General features: G+C 40.0%; 1 protein-coding gene across 1 annotated transcript in view; it reads left to right on the top strand.

The window, feature by feature from the left end:
- iffo2b (intermediate filament family orphan 2b) overlaps positions 1-19,920 on the top strand; it is a 28,065-nt gene extending 8,145 nt beyond the window's left edge. The window contains exons 2-8 of the mRNA XM_087175403.1: positions 9,794-9,854; positions 11,704-11,799; positions 13,444-13,614; positions 14,393-14,541; positions 15,142-15,313; positions 15,456-15,554; positions 16,516-19,920. Of these exons, the coding sequence (XP_087031529.1) occupies positions 9,794-9,854; positions 11,704-11,799; positions 13,444-13,614; positions 14,393-14,541; positions 15,142-15,313; positions 15,456-15,554; positions 16,516-16,749 (982 nt within the window). The 3' untranslated portion in view covers positions 16,750-19,920. The remainder of the gene's footprint in view (positions 1-9,793; positions 9,855-11,703; positions 11,800-13,443; positions 13,615-14,392; positions 14,542-15,141; positions 15,314-15,455; positions 15,555-16,515) is intronic.
- Positions 19,921-20,040: the final 120 nt, after the last annotated feature.

Raw genomic sequence — 20,040 nt, forward strand, 5'->3', positions numbered from 1 at the left:
TCACTCCTAGGGTTCATCCTACAGGTGTGTTTACCCAGAGGTAAAAAAAAAGATATTTATCTAGGCATAATGGCTCATGACTGTATTCTGTCTCACATAATTTGACTGTGCACACCCTGACCCTGGTGAGGATTAGTGCCAGAAGTGAACATCCTCATGTTCCTTTTTTCTGTAATGGGTTGTCACACCCAGTGCAGCTCCACCCTAACATGGCCCAGGCATGCAGGCCGTTGTTTGCTCTCTTACACTTACAAGGTACAAAGCCATGTCATTTGTCAAGCAGAGGATCCAACCCAAAGTTATTAGAGGATTGTGACAAGGCCAGTTAGCTCTCCTCAGCGAAGTGTTTTTACACGTTACTTCTTACCTCTTTTTGTGCCGTTAATTTCTGATACTTGTATCATATGTTAGATAAATAGCCAGGAGCATTATAATGACTGCGCTATAATGTGGACCGCAGTAAATGAAATCAGTGGCAACATAATAACATAACTGCACGGGAGTGTGCTTTGTGAGATGGGTGGGGTCAGTTTAACAGTAGATGAAGACTGCAGGGAAAACTGATTTTCTGTCACAACGCTCTGTCACATACCCCTCCCTCCCCTCTCCGCTGCAGACTGCACAAATAAGCAATAAATGACTCCTTGTTCCTCTGTGTGGAGTTCAAGACTTAATAAAACAGTGTATGTGATAAAATCTAACTTTCCAGATGGGTATCGCTAATTCTTAAGTTAGTAATAAACTCTTGTTGACAGAAACTCTTTTACCCATCCTGCCAGTAAAATACGTTTGGATGCCAATATTAGATCATTTTTACAAACATAAACAAACACTTACAGTTGAGGTGTTTTCACAGTGGCAACACCTTTGCAAGTCTCTACAAAGATTAACAGTTGAAGAACCGCTTATGTCCCAAACATGAAGTTCCTTTTAAAAGCAATTATCCATTTTTTTTTTTTTTTTTTTTTCAGGGTGCTCTGAGGTCATACCTATTAGTTGGAAACTAAAGTGGTGATTATGAACACCTATATGTGTGTGTCATCCAACCAAACAGCTAACCTGAGAGCAGCATCCCTCAGGCGAGAGAAAAGAGGGCTAGGACAGGCTTTGAGGGTTAAGCAATTAGATAAAGCATGTGCCCAGTGCAAACAAGTTGAGCTCACACCCATATTGTCGGTAAAAGTCAGTGTGGCAACGTGGTGGTGCCAGGTCAGGAGGGAGGATTAGACATGTTACAACAGTGGCTCCTAATTATCTATCAGTCAATCAGTATGAAGGGAGGATCCACTGGTGTTGTACCAAACCCTCTATTCAGACAGATGCTTTGATCAGTGTTAATGAGTTTGTTATGTTATAGCCATGTTCCAAAGAGCAGCAGGAACATAATTCAGGCAACGTTTTTTCTTATGTTGTTTCCCTGTGGTGTTGCAGTCAGTCCAAGTTGTTGGTCTGTCTCGACTTGCTTCTCCGGATGTTGTAATCTAGAAAAAGTTGTTTTTGTTGAGCAAGGACTTGCAGGAGATCACATCCAATATGAAGTTTTGTCTGCTGCTGATGCATGAAGATCCCCTGAGAGAAACAAAGCTTATAGAAGCTTTATCCCTGTTTTAGCGCATAGAAATATACTGTCGTTGCATGAACTTTAATTAAGCAGTAGGTGCCAGGATTAAAACACGGAACATTCATCAAACTCAAAGATTACATTTCCCAGCGCATACAACCTCTCATCCTCAATTTTAATGTTATCAGTACCAAACATGCTTTGTACCCCATATATAATTGTCTGCTAAATGATATTATTCTGCTGGACAATGGAATAGTTGTAAATGTATTAAAATGCTGCCTACATTGGCCAAACAATATCATTAAACATCAGTGCAAGGTAAAATCACATTAGCCAAAATCATTACTGCCCAAAGATATTCCATTATTTGTCAATTAATCATTACAACATCAGATCACAATAGGCAACACATTCATGTTAATAATAATAATCATAATAATAAAACAAAATGACTTAAAAGACCATACACACAGTAGTAGCCATACAAAACATTTTCATCCCATATAGAGAAAGTGATATAAATACATACATATGCATCTATTAAATGTGGCGCAGTCATGTTGAAAATACTCAAACTATCCAAATCTTCCATAAGGTAATTGAGGGTAGAAAAGTGAAAAGTACACATTCATATTAAAAACGGGCATAAATACTTATGAGCCAGCAGATTAACATTAATGAGTTGAATAACCCAGAGGAATGTTCTCCTCTTGAACCTCCTAGATTTTGATCAAAACTCTCTGTACTTCCTCCCTGAAGGAACAATTTCATTACTGGAAAATGCTCAGTGAACGATATCTCTAACAATTTCCAAAGCTCTATAGATAAAGGCGTAAAGGAGCTTTGCAGACTGATAAAGAGACGGGAGGATAAAGTCATCATATATTCTAGGAAAGCTGACCTTTTTTGGTCACCGTCGTCATATTTCACAACCTGAAGGTCTGAAGTCCAGTTTAAACCTGCCTTGTTCATTGCAACAGACATTTAAGACAGGGTATTGAAAAAAATACTGCTTTTATAAGTCATTTTTAAAAAATATTTTCTAACAAACAGCCCAAGACTTGAACACATAAAATACACACACAGAGAGAAGACCCGACGAGATCGCTACATAGGTTGCAAGTTAAGGGCTGCACTATGGTGTAAATACAGTTCAAATGAATACAAATGCACATACACATGATATATAAATATGCACACATACAGTATATGTACTGATTTAAATTTAAATTTTTCATAAAAGGCAAACTATATAATTCACAAACTGAGGCTTTCACTTTTTTTGCCACTTCAGACCAAAATTCAACATTTTCTGCCTTTGCCACATGTTTTCTGGCTACATTTTGCCCTGAATAAATGATATCTAAACATGAAAATAACCAGTATGTTGACATGACATATTGAACAGAGTCATTATATAGAGGAAAGACGGCTGGGATACAACCAGCCCCAGTTTATTCAGCTCATGTATTAGCATTCATTCGGGTCACAGAGAAGTTGCAACTTGGCAAATGGGTTGAAAATGTTTTTTTATCATTCAGCGGATGGAATGTTTTTTCTGATGGTTTGAACAGCCTTTGGGAATTCTGGAAATGCGTTTATAGCAGCATTAAGTGTTTTCAAACAACCTTGTGGGTTTTTCAAATTTCGCTAGTGAATTATCTTAAAGAGAAACTCAGGCTTACCTCTGTGACCCAAATGCTAATGCTATGCTAATACATGAGAGGCACAGACAGGGGAAAAAGCACAACTAAAGCAAAAAAGATTAGTTGAGTGATTGATTAGTCTGCATCCTGCATCTGCATCCTGATAATGGCTTAATTGTTGCAGCTGATTTCAATAAGTAAATAAACGCCAAAAATCCTTTGGTTGTAGCTTCTCCAGTGTGAGGATTTGCTGTTTTGCATCACTGCAAACTGAATATGCTTGGGGTTTGGAGTGTGAACAAGACATTTGAAGAATTCACTGTGGACTCTAGAAAATTTTCTAAACTCCAGAACTATTTTCTGACATTTTACTGTGATTATTGATTAATCAACAAAATAATTGACCGATTATTTGAATATGTATATAGATGGTTAGGGTTAGGCATTCAGTTGTGAGGGTTGGGGATAGTGAAACAAGGCTACCGTAACGTGTGTTGAGCAGAAAAGCATCTCAGAATGAACAACGTGTAGTGGATGGGCTACAACAGCAGAAGACCACAATCGGTTTCCTCTCCTGTCAGCCAAGAAGAGAAATCTGAGGCTGTAGTGGGCACAGCCTGGCTTATATCAGCAGTCCAGACTGGTGGTGATGATGGTGTAATGGTGTAGGGAATGTTTTTCTTGGCACACTTTGGGTCCCTTAAGACCAATCAGTCATTGTTTGGATGTCACAGCCTATTTGAGTATTGTTGCTGACCATGTGCGTCAATTTACCAAATCACAAAGCAAAAGCTCACACTTATTTCAGGAGCATGACAATGAGTTCATTGTACTTCACTGGCCTGGTCACCGGATGTGAATCCAGCAGAACTCACTTGGGATGTGGTAGAACAGCAGATTAACAGCATGAATGTTCAGCCGACAAATTACGTGAGGCAATCGTGTCAACATGGAGCAGAACTTCAGAGGAATGTTGACAATATCTCATGGAATCTTTACCAGGAAGAACTGAGGCTGTTTGAGAGCAAAGGGAAACCCCTTACCCAGGATTAGTATGGTGTTCTAATACCAATAATTTCATTGAGTATAAAATCCTAGGAGCAGAATATGCTCTTTAGATATATTTATAATGCTTTTACAATCCATGACTTAAAAGGTTACCAAAAAATGAAAATCCCTCAACATGAGAATCGAGATTTAGAGCAGTCAGTAGACAATCACAATGTGTTTCACACCGTCTACTATATTAGCTACCAACAATATTTGGTCGCTCCCTGAGGGCCAATGATGGTGGCTTGGGAAAATGTCTGTGGTCACTTAGCAACACCGACAGTCCTCGTGCTTGGCCTGGTGGTGTCTGTGTCGTGTCTGGGTTAGGAGGTCTATATTTAAGACTGACCATGCCTGTGGAACATGAAGCAGACAATGACTGTGCACAGATTTCACGATTTAGTGAACCCGGAACTAATCAGCATTCACATTGGATGCAGGTTGATGCCACCGTTTCCACTGACACAAGATTGCTTGAGAAGATGCAGCGATGGAGGACAAACTGCTTTGTGTGTGTGTGTGTGGGAGTGGTTGTGTTATGGATATGGATTAAGGTCAGGGATGGAGGCAGTGTTAGTTGGAGCAGAGAAATGAAATGAGCTTTGACTTTGGCGTGTTGTCTCGTCAGCTGAGACGCCCGAGCATGCCAGACGTCGGGCTCCAGGGCTGCTCTACCTGCCGCCCCGATCCATTTCACATGGCTGCATTATTAGCACGCCACACATGTCTCTCTGTGGGGTCTGGGGAGGCTATATATCACAGAGCATCATGACATGCAATCGATGACCTACTATAGTCATACCTCCCCCTTTTTTCCCCTCCCAGGAAAGCGTCACATTACTCATAGCTTCACATCTCTGTGCCACAGATGCTGCTTCCCCTAACGCTCCTCCTATCCAGGCAAGATTATTGGAAGAATCTGTGCTGAAAGTGAATTATGGTACCCGCTTGTGCTCTGTATAATTGCATGTAGAGGGTGGGGAATGCTGCTGTCATAGAGAAGACATTATATAGACGCCTATGGAGTTCCAAGGCGAGGAATCACGTGCGCTCTGGACTCTCAGACATGATTTATCAAAGCTGTCAGTGGCCTCATTTCATGTGAGCAGCTGAGCTGAATGGGAGTGTTTGTCCTGCATGTAGCCAGATGTATTGATCCTTCAATCGGTTATCATGTAACGCTTCCTGTTTTACTATTGCCTGCCCTCATGAGAATTAATTGTAATGGTGCTATTAAAATGTCTTTATCCTGTTTAGACTAAGTTCTATCTTGTTTATAAAAAGGCGCATGGTGATTTGTGTCTCCACAGCAATTTACAATGAAAATTTAGTTTTTTACTTTACTGACATGGAAATAAAGCAGATTAATATTTTTTATATACAGTAATACATCCACTGGAGATAGTTTTACTGATTTACTTATTATTGTGATCTGATGATATTCTTTTTATAATCATTTATTTTCATTTACTTTATAATGACCTCTTAACCCTTTGATGTTTTGCCATACATTCCTACATATCCTGGGTCTTCAGACACCTTATTACTATTTTTCTATTCAAAAATGTTTGCATTTTGACACCATGAATGAACATGAAAAATTATTTATGACATTTTGGTCATCACAATCTTCATATGGACAAGCATCGCAACAGTTCTAATAAACAGTACATACATAGTTGCTTCATAAATTATACCATCAGGGGAAATTATTTCGATTTGCAAATGAAGCACATTGTGCAAACACACACACTGCCATCTAGGTAATTAGGCAAAGAAGGCATCACAATGTCAAAGGGTTCGGAAAGGATTAGAAAATGACAAAGGTAAATAAGGGCAAATGTTTTATCCTTCAGTATAAATCTTACAACTTGTCATACATAGAACATTACAACAACATTAATGTAATGCTAAGTTAGAAAAAAAAAAAAATTGCTACATTTGGACCCCCTAAAATAGTTTAAACAAAAAATTTCAGGCTGAAATAGAATTAACTAAATTAACTAAAAGTGTATACGATCTCTAAATGGATGCATGTAGGGGTTAAGCTTCTCTAGTGCACAGGATCAGTTTTGAGCTTGTAATTTGATGTGTGGTTACGAAGGAATTTCACTCTCTAAGTAAAACTTTCCATCATGTAGTTTAAAGAGGGTGTTGTCTTGACGTTTTTTATTTGCAATGAGCAACAGAGGATTCGTGGAATGATCCGCAAACCACACCTCAAAGTTTTCCCTGTGCTCCTTTTGGTATTTACAGCCTGTTTGTAACAGTACAATACAGTGGTCACTCTGTAAGACCTTTACAATTTGAACATCATTTTAGAGTAATATAATAAGTAATAATTTGGGAGTCACTTTCCTCACTTTGATTCTGGCAGAGATGAATCACCCTTCAAGATTTAGTCGTAATTAGAGTCATTAAACTCTCACAATGACCATTCATTGAAAAGAATCAAGCACGAGAACATGCGTGTGTCAGATTTGGACGTGTGCACGCTGCCGTGTGCTCAGGCGCAGTGATGGGAAAACATTGAGGCAGCTCGCATGCAAGCGTAACTCCCAGACATACCACACAAGGCAGGGAGTGTTAGTTGGCAAGCGCTGCTGGAATGCTATTGTTCAACGGACAAAAAATGTATGAGAAAATGTCTGTTTGATGTGAGACACTTGCACTCTTAAATCACAGTTTTTTCATGGGTCACAAAACACATAGCTGAGATCTCTTTGCATGCACTGAAATGTGAATGTTTCTTTCTTTTTTCATTCATTTAATTCTACTTAAGTGCTACTGCAGTTAGTGATGCGGCACTGATTTAAGAAAACAATTATCTGTTCATTATCAGATTAAATTGGATGTAATGTTACTGAAAAAAACAGATTATTCATTCTTCAAAAGGCTTCTAATTTTCTCAATGAATAGAAGTAAAAGTATCTTAATGTGGCTCTTAAAAAACTTCATTAAATTTTGGTTTTGCCTCCCGAAAATTAAAGAGAAACCACTTTATTTATAGCTGCAATTTGAGTTGGCTTTGTTGGCCGAGCTAACACATGTGTAAGACCACAGTTTTGGATTTATTAGAGCGAGATTTCAGAGGATGTGTCTGTGAGTAAACAGATGTCTATGAGTGGACACAGGCTCCGGCTCTCCTGCTGTCTTTGTCCTTGTAAGGAGACTCCGGGTGTGTTCATTTGACTGAGTCACGCCAAAGGTACAGGAAAACCAGGGCCATAGCTATGACCGAGAGGCCAGACAGAATATCTTTGCAGTGCTGTAGTGTCATCTTTGTTTGGATTAGCTTTTTATATCTGGATGCTTGAAAACAGTCTGCGATTTTCCATTTGACTATTATGGACTGCTGAATTGTTACCGCTCCAAATAATGTGGAAGCAGTTGCTGCCCCATTGACTCCATCACCTTTGGTAGGTGACATAAATAGCCTTGAAATGTTGTTGACAGAGATAGCCCCCCCCCCCCCCCCCCCCCCCCAAATCAGTACGTCAACTTAATCACGATGTCCGGTTATCACTCGTTAAAGGAAAAGTTGTTTCGGCTGTTCAGGAAGTGACAACACAAGTGATGCAGATGCTGTGACAAACGGATTCGTTTCTGCAGAGGATGTGATGCAGTTGTGAACTCCAATGACCTTAGTCGGAGTCCTGCGGCAGACAGGCGGAGTGTTGTGGTCACAGTAAAGCAGCGCTGCCAGCATTTTCAGAACCAGGCTTCAATCACAGTGTGAGCTGGCACGCCCTGCCAAGGGATACTTCTCTCTAATTAGACAGTGTACATTCAGGGGGTCCTGAATGGAAACAAGAGTTTTGTTGAGAAAGTGAATTCTCTAGTGACGCATGTTGTGGTGCCGAAGTGACTTCTGGCTGTGTTTGTGCTTCTCCATGGTAAAGGCTAAGGGTAAGCTAATGTCCCAGAAGTCAATAGGGGTCTTCGGATATCAGCTTTCTCCCTTCCAGTAAACATATACACTCAGACATGCGCTGCCGTACATCAGGACACACACATTTTCCCACTGGCTCACGCAGTCTCTTTTTCTCTCTCTCTCTATCTCTCTCTCTCTCTCACACACACACACACACACACACACACACACACACAGAAAACCCCCTCTGTTTTTTATCATCCACTGTCACCATGCATGTGGACCCACAGTGGCTCATCATCACATGGATGTCTGATACTGTGCGGCTACTTCATTTTCATCAATGAGCTCCTTGTCCATTCTGAATCTCGTACAGTCTTTTGGGAAGTATCTGTGACTCAGCATGCCTGCTATCTCATCTCCCAGTGAACCAGATGAGTGTGTATTAGGAGCATGCGAAGCAGACGGATGCGGTAGAGGCTGAGTCTTCTGTGCCTCGTGTGCGATGCATACTGCAATGCAATTAAAGAGACTCCTAATTTTGTTTATACATGGCTGCCATGGTGCAGAGAAGTGATATGACCCATCACCAGAGGAAAATAGAACTGTGCTGCTAATCATAGCTTGCAACCAATGGGTGGGCTGGGGGGTGGGGTGGGGTCTGGCACTTTATTTTTAGCCACGGTAGTGGCATGACTTTAAGAATGGTAATGTTGGTTGGTTTTTTGAGTCCACCACTTTTTTCCAGACTGAAAAATTTAATCACTTTCATGTCTCGCCCCCCAGGATGAACTTTTGTCATCCATTTATTTTTCATCTATTGCAATTAGATTGTCACAGGCTATCAACAGACTTATAAGACTAGTGGCATTCCCGACAGCCTCAGCTGATTACCTAGAATTAGCATGCTAACACACTAAACTAAGGTGAACATGGTAAGCACTATACCTGCTTAACAAGCTTAAAGCACAGAGCCGCTAGACTCTTTATTGTCATCTTCTGTTGCTTGCAAATGTACTAAACCAATAACGTGAGCTGCTTGTTTGTGTGTGTGATTTTTCTGCCCAACTGGCGACTATGATGTGATGAATAATTCACCTCTTATCTTCAGTAAATACTGGGATTGCTATGAATGGCTTTGCACTCGGGTTGGTAGCTTTAGTGAATGTTAACTCTATAGCTCTAGCTTGTACCTCCGTCAAAAGCATGAATAGAGATCTTATGTGCTTTGAACTGGTGCCAGTGAGATCTTGTAAACAGATTTCCTACATCTGTGACTGCATGAGGGACGAGGCAGTGAGCATGAAGGAATTCAGGCTGCAGCAGAGATACTCCGCCCTTCTGGGTGTGTGTCGAAGCTCAAATGTCCCTCTGCAGTCACTCAAAGGTTGAGACGCTATTCATGGGCAGAGTTTGTTGTATTTGGAGAAGGATGGAACTTTTATTGAGGCAGTGGGGATGTAAAGATGACTACAAAGGAGGGAAGAGACAAAAGACTGAAAACAGGAGGGGGAAGTGGGTGTGAACACACACTGTCAAGGGCATTTTGTAATCAGAGATGGGAGTATTATCCCCACAAAAGTACCATTACCCTGTCTAGTGGCCCCCAGGGGACCAGGGCCAGCAGTAACTGACCCACCTCTGTGCTCTGTCTTGCAGATGGGAAGAGGAAGTGTCCAAACGGGAGCAGATGGAGTCCACGGTGGAATCCCTGCAGCAGGTTGGGAAACATAAACAATGGAATATATTTCATTAACATAATCAGGTCATTACAAAGGTCATTTACCACATGCAGACAAGGAGTGCAAATAAGATCTGAGGAGTATAGTCTGTACACATACAGTTTCAAAATAGCCCCTACAGCACATGTATGAGCATTTAAATATAGCTCCGTTCTTCATGGTGTTTCATGCAGTGCGGACTCAGCAGAGCTGGACTAGAAGCAGCTACTGTACAGCCAGGAGGATGTGTGTCAGTTCAGAAAAACCATATTACAAACCCATCAAGAGGAGTCAGCTGGCCTGGATGTAGATATAAACATCAAATATCACCAGCAGTCTGCCATTATGTTCATGTTCAGAGCAGGCAAACAGAAAATATATGTAGTGGCAAAAATCAATTTAAAGTGTCACACCTTGAGGCTGTATCACAACATGTACACTATCCCGGCTGGTGTGAGTACCTCATCTAGTCGTCATCCTTCCCTCTCAGTGCTGTTGCGCAAATCGATCTGTGACAGCATGCGTGTTTGTCTTTGATTCTGGGTCAGCAAAAACCTGGATGGAGAGGTGGAGTGCCACTCTCCCAGGGGGCTTTAACCTTTTAGAGCACACGGGCAGATGTCGCTGTGAATGGGAGAGCCGGAAATCTGCTCACACAGTAAATTCAATGAAAACAGCCAGTTATTGTTATGGGCCCAGAGCCAGAGGGCCGGAGCCATGTGTTGACTTAATACAGAACCAAAAACTTATTGAAGTCAACGGGGTTAATCTTCTTTTTGGTCGACTTTGTTGGTCAAATTGAGTCTTTCAATTGCTGAGACCATGTTTACTAGCTAAATACATTAGCCATCCATTGAAGCCATAGCCATCTTATTGGAATAGTTTATTCTGAAAAGCTCCAACGAAAAGTTAGTTGTCTCAAAAGTTTATAACTTGATATTTTTACACTTGTACGGATTAAACAGATGAGATAATAGCCATAATTAGTGAACCTTAGATGTGAAATGGATTTTGTACCTTCAGACAGAGCGAGGTTAGCTATTTCCTCGTTTCTTGTCTTTATGCTAAGCTAAGCTAACCAGCCGCTGGCACTAGCATCACATTTGCCGTACAGACACGAGAGTCGTATCAATCTTCTAATCTAACTAAAGAAAGAGAATAAGCTTTTACCAATATGCCAAACTATTCCTTCAAATTTTAGCCTACTGGAATTGAATCACCAAATCGGCTATGATCTACTTCGTTGTATGTTAACATACAGTACATGGTTGCCTTCCCTTTGCTTATGTAGCCTCAGTTATAAAACATCTTTTGTATTACTTAATGCTTTCAGCAAAGGCCCACATTTGCATCAGGTAAATATGTAGAGGCAACTAGACAATGACCTCTGGGTAACGAGCCAAACAGTAACCACATAAAACAGTATAACATGATCATATAAAACAGTAAAACAGAAACAGTAAAGAAAGCTTTATTTGATCAGGTAGGCCTTATCAGAATGTAACCAGGGTCAGTCTTATCTCTACTGGGTAAGTTCATTTACAACCAATGTCTTTGAAGTTGTTGACTCCTTTTACTTTGTCTTTGACACTTTTACTTTATGTGTTTGTATTGTTGTATCACTGGCAAAGTCTGATATGTTGTACTGTTTTTGCAGAGTTGTTGGAGTGTTGTCAATGAACCTAAAACCTACCAGAATGTGTATTATAAATGTTTGATATAAAGATTTACACCAGTTTAGAAATGGTTATTGAACAAATTTACTTCACAAACTTTGGTAAGCAGAGTTTATGTGGTTCCACTAACCTTATTAGGACCTTTATTTACCTGTATGTGCATTTTACCCAGAGTGCCCGGGAGTCATCGGAGATCCAGGGTGAGCTGAGCGAGAAGGTGGACAGACTGAAGGCTGAACTCGTGGTCTTCAAGAGCCTGATGAGTGATGTAAGTATTTGTTCAGCGCTGGGGTGATGTCATCATCACCTCCTTAAGTCTGACACACGCTTTCACGTTGTACAAAAACTGCTGGGTTGACTCCCTTGCTTAAAGCAATTGTGTTAAGCAGCAGCAATGTTTCAGCATGTACAGCTGTTCTCTCGCACATTCCGAACCATCATTTTGATGAAGCTTGCCACTCACACAGGTCTTAATAATAATACTTAACACACACACCCTTCCTTCCTTCCTTATTTGGATTTAGGAAGTATATGTAATGCCAGAAAGCCTCTAAAACAAGCATTCATTGAAAACAGCTCAAATAGCAGCTGTAGATCAAGAGCATTTCCTGTTCTGTACAGCCCTGTATTGTTCCCTGGCAGGTCTGCTCTAGTGTGATATACAGCTGTAATATACTGCAGTGTGCCCAGTCACAGCTTGTGCTTGCTCAGGGATAAATATAGCCAGATGATGTTTTTGTTTTTGGAAAGCTTTGTTGTTTATCTTGCTTATCTTCACTTTGGCATCTGTACATTGTAGATTTTTCATGTTATTTTCTGTGCTTTACTTCATCCCCAATGTGTGAATCCAGAGACAGGTGAGTGAGATAGCAGCATTGGATCTCATAGAATGTGTAGATTAGAAGTAGTAAGACATCCCGTGCTTTGTTGTTATGGTTGTGTCTTTGAATGTAGTAACCCTCTTGTCATTATTCAGAGAAATGAGTGGTCTTATAGTCAAAGCTTGGGATGAAATAGTGTATGTGCGATGTTTGCACAGTCCATATCTGCCCCGTTAAATCTTATCCGAACAGAATGTATTTGAATGTTTGTTATGTTGACAAATTCAGGATGCAAAAGTGTAGTTCTACTGTAAATAGATGGAAGTTTTAATATTTTTAAGATAATCTTTATTTAACCAGCTAAGCTAGATTGAGATAAATACTGTACCCTAGCCAAAGAGTCAATTACATATTTACAATATAAAACAGGAAACACAAAATTTGTTAAAAGATCAGAATCAAGCAAAAATTTGATCACTATATCATGAATGAAACTGCCAAAATGGATCAAAATCGGATCTTCGAAGCAAGTGAAATAGCACCTTAAATTTTATCATTAAGCTTCTATAAAGTTGAAGGAATGGCTGTTTAGTTTAAGTAAACACCTACTGGTTGGAGCCTTAGCTTTCTGTTATAAATTTGAAGTCTCAAACCAAATCTGAGGGAAAAATTACCCCAATGACATCACCGGGGTTATGTTCTCCCACCAAAGCCACAGAGGACATTCTACATTAACAGTTTTCATTGTTTTCACTACTGGTGTAGTAGTACACCTTGTGCAAGTAAACTGACTGTAGTGTATAAAAAGGACGGAATACCCTTTAAGATAAAAGCTCTCTAAAACAGTACGTAAATGTGATATGAAACTTAAACATTTAAGGACATACCTCATCACTAAGTGGATCAAATGTTCAGTGGACAAGCAATGATATGGAGATGAGTTAACCGACACCAACGAACTGAAAGATGTAATATGACCATAAAACAATCGGCTGATGTCAGTCAACTTAAACATTTTGCCTGTAACAATGAATCAAGTTCACACACTGTTTGTATATGTCTCTCTAAAATCTCCATCCATCTCAATGCAGCAAATGACTGACTTGGACTCCAAGATTCAAGAGAAAGCCCGGCACGTGGATATGGACATCTGCAGGCGCATCGACATCACGGCCAAACTGTGCGACGTGGCTCAGCAACGCAACTCGGAAGACATGTCAAAGATGTTCAACGTCAGTCCAGTCAGGTCGCTCCCAGAGAAGGTGGGCATCCATCTAACTGCTGCCCCACTGTATGTCGGAGGAGCTGACAGTGATGGCAGAAAAACATATGAATTTATTTGTGAGGGAAACAGTCAGCACTCTGTAAATGAAATCAGAGCCGCCAGTGGCTGACGGTGTTGATTTTTCACCAGCTGATCATCATGTACTGAGTGACCCCCTCTCTGAAGGCGCTGGAATGCATTTTATATACAATACACTCTCAAACATACAACAATACACATTCAGAACAATTACAGTACTGACTCTTACATAAGCACACACACATAGAGAGAGAGAGAGAGATAGAGAAAAGTGAAATGCTGATGTTGTAACTTTGCTGCACACAAGGTTATCACATTGCGCCGACATTGCTAGCTAGAGCCCAAGTATCAATCCACTGTCAATCAAGTTGGAGGCTTCTTTTATGTCACATGTTGTTATATGTCTCTGCCTAATATGAAATTTCTTATATTTACACTATTTATAAGAAAAGAACTCTGCACAAAAAGTGTTTCATCTGCAGATCAATGTAGATAAAAAAAACTGAACCAGAGATGAGGACTACAAATTAGCATTAGCTAGACATCCTGTATATACACATTACATTTCTTCTTTCTGTCATTTAACCAGTTCAATAAACAAATTAAAGAAAATGCTGCAGGTTCAGCATTCACAAGTATACATTGAAAAATAAATCATCACACTAAACACTGGTTGTCTTCTTCGCATTTTGCCTCAGGGTTGGATGTGTGTTTATGTTTGTGTGTGTGCATTGCAGGGGGCTGTGGCCTGCTGCAGGAAGAAAGAGCGTAAAGTGGTGTCAGATGAGGAGAATTCAGAGATGGATGCCGAGCCCAGCCTTTCAGAGGAGGAGGTCCCCGGGTCGCTCAACATCACGGATGAAATGAAACGCATGCTAAACCAGCTGTAAGCAACACCTCACATGCACACACACACACACACACACATGCATCAGCAATGCCCACACAAATCTGAACCGAGTTCTCTCGGCTTTGAATGAAACTGAATGTGCTTTGCAGCTGCGCCATACCAGCACAGTATTTCCCTGCAAAGTTGTTGTGATGGAATTGTTCTGCGTATTCCTTCATCTCCCTCTAGCGTTTATATGGAGTGTTGCATCTAACACACTATATGCTCGTTTAGCAAAACTCAGCAGATATATATACCGTGGGCATTCAGTTGATCTGTTAAGGCCAAAGTGCTTATATCTTTGAATTCTCTCTAACATTTCTCACCCTCACAAACTTTGGCTGTTTTGGATTAACCTATTTACTAATCACTAACTTTCAGTTGCTGGCTATATATTATGTTTGACTGCTTGTGGTTTCTCTAAAACCTTTCCTTTCCCTTCTTTTCATCGTCTTTATAAACGCATGACCTTTGCTGCGTCTGGTGGCTGTTATACTTCTCCTTCCTCTCCTCTCTCTCTCTTCTTCTTTCCATTCTTCTTCCATTCTTCTCCCTTGTCCTACACAGACATTGTTCAGATAACTCCTTTGTTACCAGGCGCGAGACATTCGAAATCGACGACGACTGTGACAGTCTGACATGGGAAGAAAATGAGGAGACTCTGCTGCTGTGGGAGGACTTCACCAACTACAACGTGCCGTGCGCCATCGCTGCAACAACCTGCACAGCCATGGCCCCCAGCGATGGCAACGGTGAAACCACTGATCCAGTGAGTCCTCTCTGCATTTACGGTCCCGTGCACACTATATGGTTTTCAGGCTCATGCAAGTCAGAGTGTAGATCATTGCTATGGATGCTGTGTAAGACATCTCCTCATGCATGATGAATGAGGCCTGTCTGTGCTCTCTAATGACTCCCAGGATGGAAGTCTTGGCAGCCTCATTGATGAAACGGAGTCACTATTTAAGACCAGAGAGCAGGAGTACCAGGAGACCATTGGCCAGATCGAGGTAGACAATCTATATGTGTCTTTGTGTGTGAAATAATTCATAATTCATTTTGTACTTTAGTTTTTTTTTAATTATAAATTGCTTTGAAACTTTACAATTATAACATAATATGATCATATAATTACTTCCACTCACAGTCGATACTAAATTATCACCCAGTCCTATTGTGTATATAGTAAATGTACTTGGGAATTATTGTGGTTAAATTATTATGCATATTCTTCATGTATACACAGAAATCACATTGCTTGGTCATGAAAATAGGATTTAAGTCATGGAAAAGCATATATTTATTTACTTCCAGTCACACAGAAAGATTAAAGCAAATAAACAAACTGTGTGAAACACTGAGTCTGGGTAATATTTCCTCTTTCCGTTCATTTCCCTTAGGGGCCGTATGAAAGTTATTAGGGTGGGAAATTGCATTAAAAAAGAGGGAGGGTTTTCTATTTTTTCTTTTTGCCGAGGGAGTAATCTTTAATGTAGAGACTGACAGAGAGTTTTGAGTTGCTGGAATGTTTTGTAAATGTTCTGGTCTATGAATCCCAAGCCCAAGAATGGATCCTTGTGGCACACCGTTTTAATATTGTGGTGCACATTTGGTTTTTCAAGTCGTACCAATTCAACACTTTTATGTTATTTTGTATAAATATTAACCTGGAGGGGTTTTCAGGGGTTTTTCTGAAGTCAAGGGGAAGATCAATTTAAAATGTTAATGAAGCTATGGATAAGTGTTTAGATGTTATTACTAGCATACTTTCCAATAAAGGCCTATGCAATTTGGCATTGATAATAAGGGAAATGGAGATAGTACAGCTATTACATACATACTCGTTGTATTCATGTTCGTCAAGAAAAAAAGGGGAAATTATGTAGTGGGTAGGAACATTTTTTTTAAGGAATTAACATAAAGTATAACCCTTCACTCAATATTATTGTTTTATCCATTGTGTTCTTTTAGATGGAACTGGCCACAGCAAAGAGTGACATGAACCGACATCTGCATGAGTACATGGAGATGTGCAGCATGAAGAGAGGCCTGGACGTGCAGATGGAGACCTGTCGACGGATGATTAAAGGAGGCAGGAACTCTCCCTCTTTCAGCTCTGTGGCCAGCAGCGACTCAGGGAACACAGATGAGATCCAGGACGAGATTTCGGACAAGGATGTAGAGGCCGAAGTCTCTGTTAGTTGATGGCTGCATAACTGGGCTTTGTCCCATCTCCTCCTGACCACCCCTTGTTGTCATGGGGGTTAAATGTGTATAGAGCTCCACCCTGCTAGAGAGGTGGACCAACTTCAATCTGGGCCTGTTTGACCTGTTTAAGTTCTGATGGTCATGCTCACTGATGCGGGCCCAGAACTGGTGCTTTTATACTATTTCTGTTGTTTAGAAAGTGGTGGTGGTTGTGGGGATGTGGGGATGTGGGGAGGTGGTGTCTTTGCTTCACAAAGAGAAAAAGGGTGCATATAGAGTCCGAGCTGTGCTTTCTTCCTCACTGCTGCCTCGCTGGATTCTTGTCCAGAGCTTCACATCATTTTTGGGGAGAGAAAGAGAAATTCTCAAATGTTTTAAACAGGCTGAGAAGTATTTTCTACAAATTCTTACCCTATTAAAGTCCTTTTTTTCTAAAGGAATTGAAAATAGTACATATTGTGCTTCTTGTTCGGTGAACAACAAATACATTATTCACAGAAAATAAAAAACATCCATCTTTTGAATTTTAATATTCATTTTAGATGCAGAAAGTCAGTTCCCCCTTGTTTGGTATACTGTTTTGTTTTCGTATTATTTAAGTCCAGGTGGGGTTGTTTGTGATCCAGATTGTCTTCTGCCAAGGAGACAAAACAAGAAGTGGAGACAAATGGTGTTGGAGTTCTGGTGGTTTCTGAGGGAACTCTGCAGGGTTGCCAAAGCTGACAGAGGAAAGGAGCACAGCCTTTTGATGCATCAGTGCACTACTGACGTTCTATGCAATTTAGCTGGCCTTACTTTCAGACTGGCTTTCACCCTTCATCATTTCTCTTCACACCAATACAATTAGCCTTTTAAGCAAAGCAGGTGTTTTCTATGTATCATTTCGAGAAGTTTTTTTTCTGTGTGTGTGTGTGTGTGTGTGTGTGTGTGTGTTTGAGTGTGAAAAAATCTATGTATGGGACATTTGTTTTTTTCATGGACACCAACAGTAAAAAAGTGGAACAGCGCCCTCCCTTGAACAAAGGACAAAAATCTTTGCTCATGACAATAATATAGATGCTACTTGATAATGAAACAATCAGTTCATTGTTCCGATTAAGGTGTACTTTACTGGGGAAACATTGTTCTCATCTTGTGCAGTTTACTTTGCACACATCAAGACATATCATCGTAGATGTCTAAAATGCATTCGTTTTTATGAAATAGATCGAATAAATTGAAGTTATCAAAGCCAAACAAGGCTCTGAAACCTCTGAAAAACCAAAGGACTCATTTTGAAAAGTTTCCCTTTCACACAATCATTCACACACAATCCTAATTTTCATTCATTGTTTTTTGGAGATAGATTTCTTTGGTTATGTTTGGTGTTATTCTGGTGTAGTTTCCTGCTGTCCTGCAGGGGACTCTGTTCCAGATGGGTGGCACATCCTGCTTTGTCTCTTCTGAATCGGGGCTACAAGTGTCAGACTGTACATAGAGAGCTGTAGGCATGTGATCGTATACCCCAGAGGCCTTTTTGTTCATATTAGTCTTTTGCAAGAGTTTGAGATGTCTCACAATTTCGCTTTTCAGTGCTTCCACTGGATTAGCGTAGAAACTGATCGGCGCATGGGGACAGAAGTGATCTTTTTATCACCTCTTTGTATTATAATGTATGTACGGTTTGCTGGATCAAAGATTAAGTGCTACTTCTATCTTGGAAGATTTACAGAAGCAGAATGTTAAAATACAGGCCTTTTGTTATTTCAGCATGTTTCTGTGGAGAAAAGGAGCTATGGATCTTTTTTTATAACATTATTTTTTGAACTAAATAGCTGCAATGCAGACTGTGCGCTACGTTTTTAATCAAAACAGTGTCTATCCTAATCATTGATTAATTGTATTTGTGGCAGAAAATGTATTTTTCACTGTTTTTAATCATTTTATGTTAACCAAAAAGTGTGTTAATGTCGCCATATTCAGCTTTTATTATATTTTCAGGAATATTAAACTTGTTCCAGATGTTTTGGTCATTTATTGGCCGTATCAGATCACCCATCATAAAAACCAATTGATTATATCAGACAATAGTGAGGGACAGTCTTACTCGCAGAGAAAACGCCACATGCTTTTTTTGTTTGAGTTGATGTAAAACCAGCCTGATAAGTGACAAAGAGCCATTCTTTTATTGGTACTGTACTTTGCAGCGGTGACATCAAACACATCATTTATTGATTGTATGGCTGTAACATCCAAAAAAAAAAAACAGCAGGTCTAACTACACATCACGCTGTCTTTCTCATCACTCTGACCATCACACTAACCAGCCAACCAAAGCAAATATGTACAGTAACATACGACAAAGATGTAAATCAAGCTATGAATCCTACTAACTCAGTCTCAGTATTTGTACAGGCCTACCACAGATGTGTTAGTTTGCAGAATCATTCATTCTCGCAAACTATTGGACATTCAGTGTATTATCTTCACTCTCCCATCACTTGAAGCAGGTCAGATTCCAGTTATATCAGTTGAAAATACTGTAGCAACCCTCCTTGTTGAATGTAGCTTGATTGGAGGCATCCTCTAAAGACCTTACAAGTAAATGCTGAGCAAAAAAAAATTGTAGCTTTTTAAATCCAGGGATATATGGTGTGCTGTTACTTCATGGAGACCTTGGTATGTTTTGCTTTACTAAACGGGTTCTTACCTGTATGTGACCTTGGTGTATGTAAATTAGGTCCTGGTGGATGTGAATGTTTCATACTAAAAGGGTTTTATACGAGTGGTTTTTATCAGCGTTGCACTGGGAATATATGGTTGTGTTAACTGTCGTGTCAACAAACGGTTTTACATGTTCACTTGCATACCTGTTTGCTGTCATTATCACCTTCACTTTTGGTTTAATAAACACGACGGGGAGATAAAAAGGTGCAGCAATACTTGTGGCCATATTTGGGTAAAGTCTACTGATGTGTGTTGGATACTGGTCTTTGCGTTTAATTTGCATCACAGGTCACATCCTGTTGATCCATTTTAAGTGGTTGGTTAATTTAATTGCTTTTCCTTCTTTCTTTTTGTTTACACTATTGATACAATGTATTCAAGTGGGTCTGGGGCAAAATTATGAATGTACTCAATTGATATTGGGGTAAAATGAAATAAAATGGTGGATTGGATAAAAATCAAGACTAATTTGCTTCTTGTATTTTTAATGCTTTCCATTTAATATTTTCCTGAATTTTAAGTGCAGGCTTCATGTGTTCTGAGTGTTTTTTGTTTGTATTGTTGAGATAATATAATCTACAG

This window comes from Seriola lalandi, unplaced genomic scaffold, assembly GCF_002814215.2.
Source record: "Seriola lalandi dorsalis isolate HSWRI2012SDOR001 ecotype SW California unplaced genomic scaffold, Sedor1 jcf7180002054468, whole genome shotgun sequence".
In the NCBI taxonomy this organism is placed as follows: Eukaryota; Metazoa; Chordata; class Actinopteri; order Carangiformes; family Carangidae; genus Seriola; species Seriola lalandi.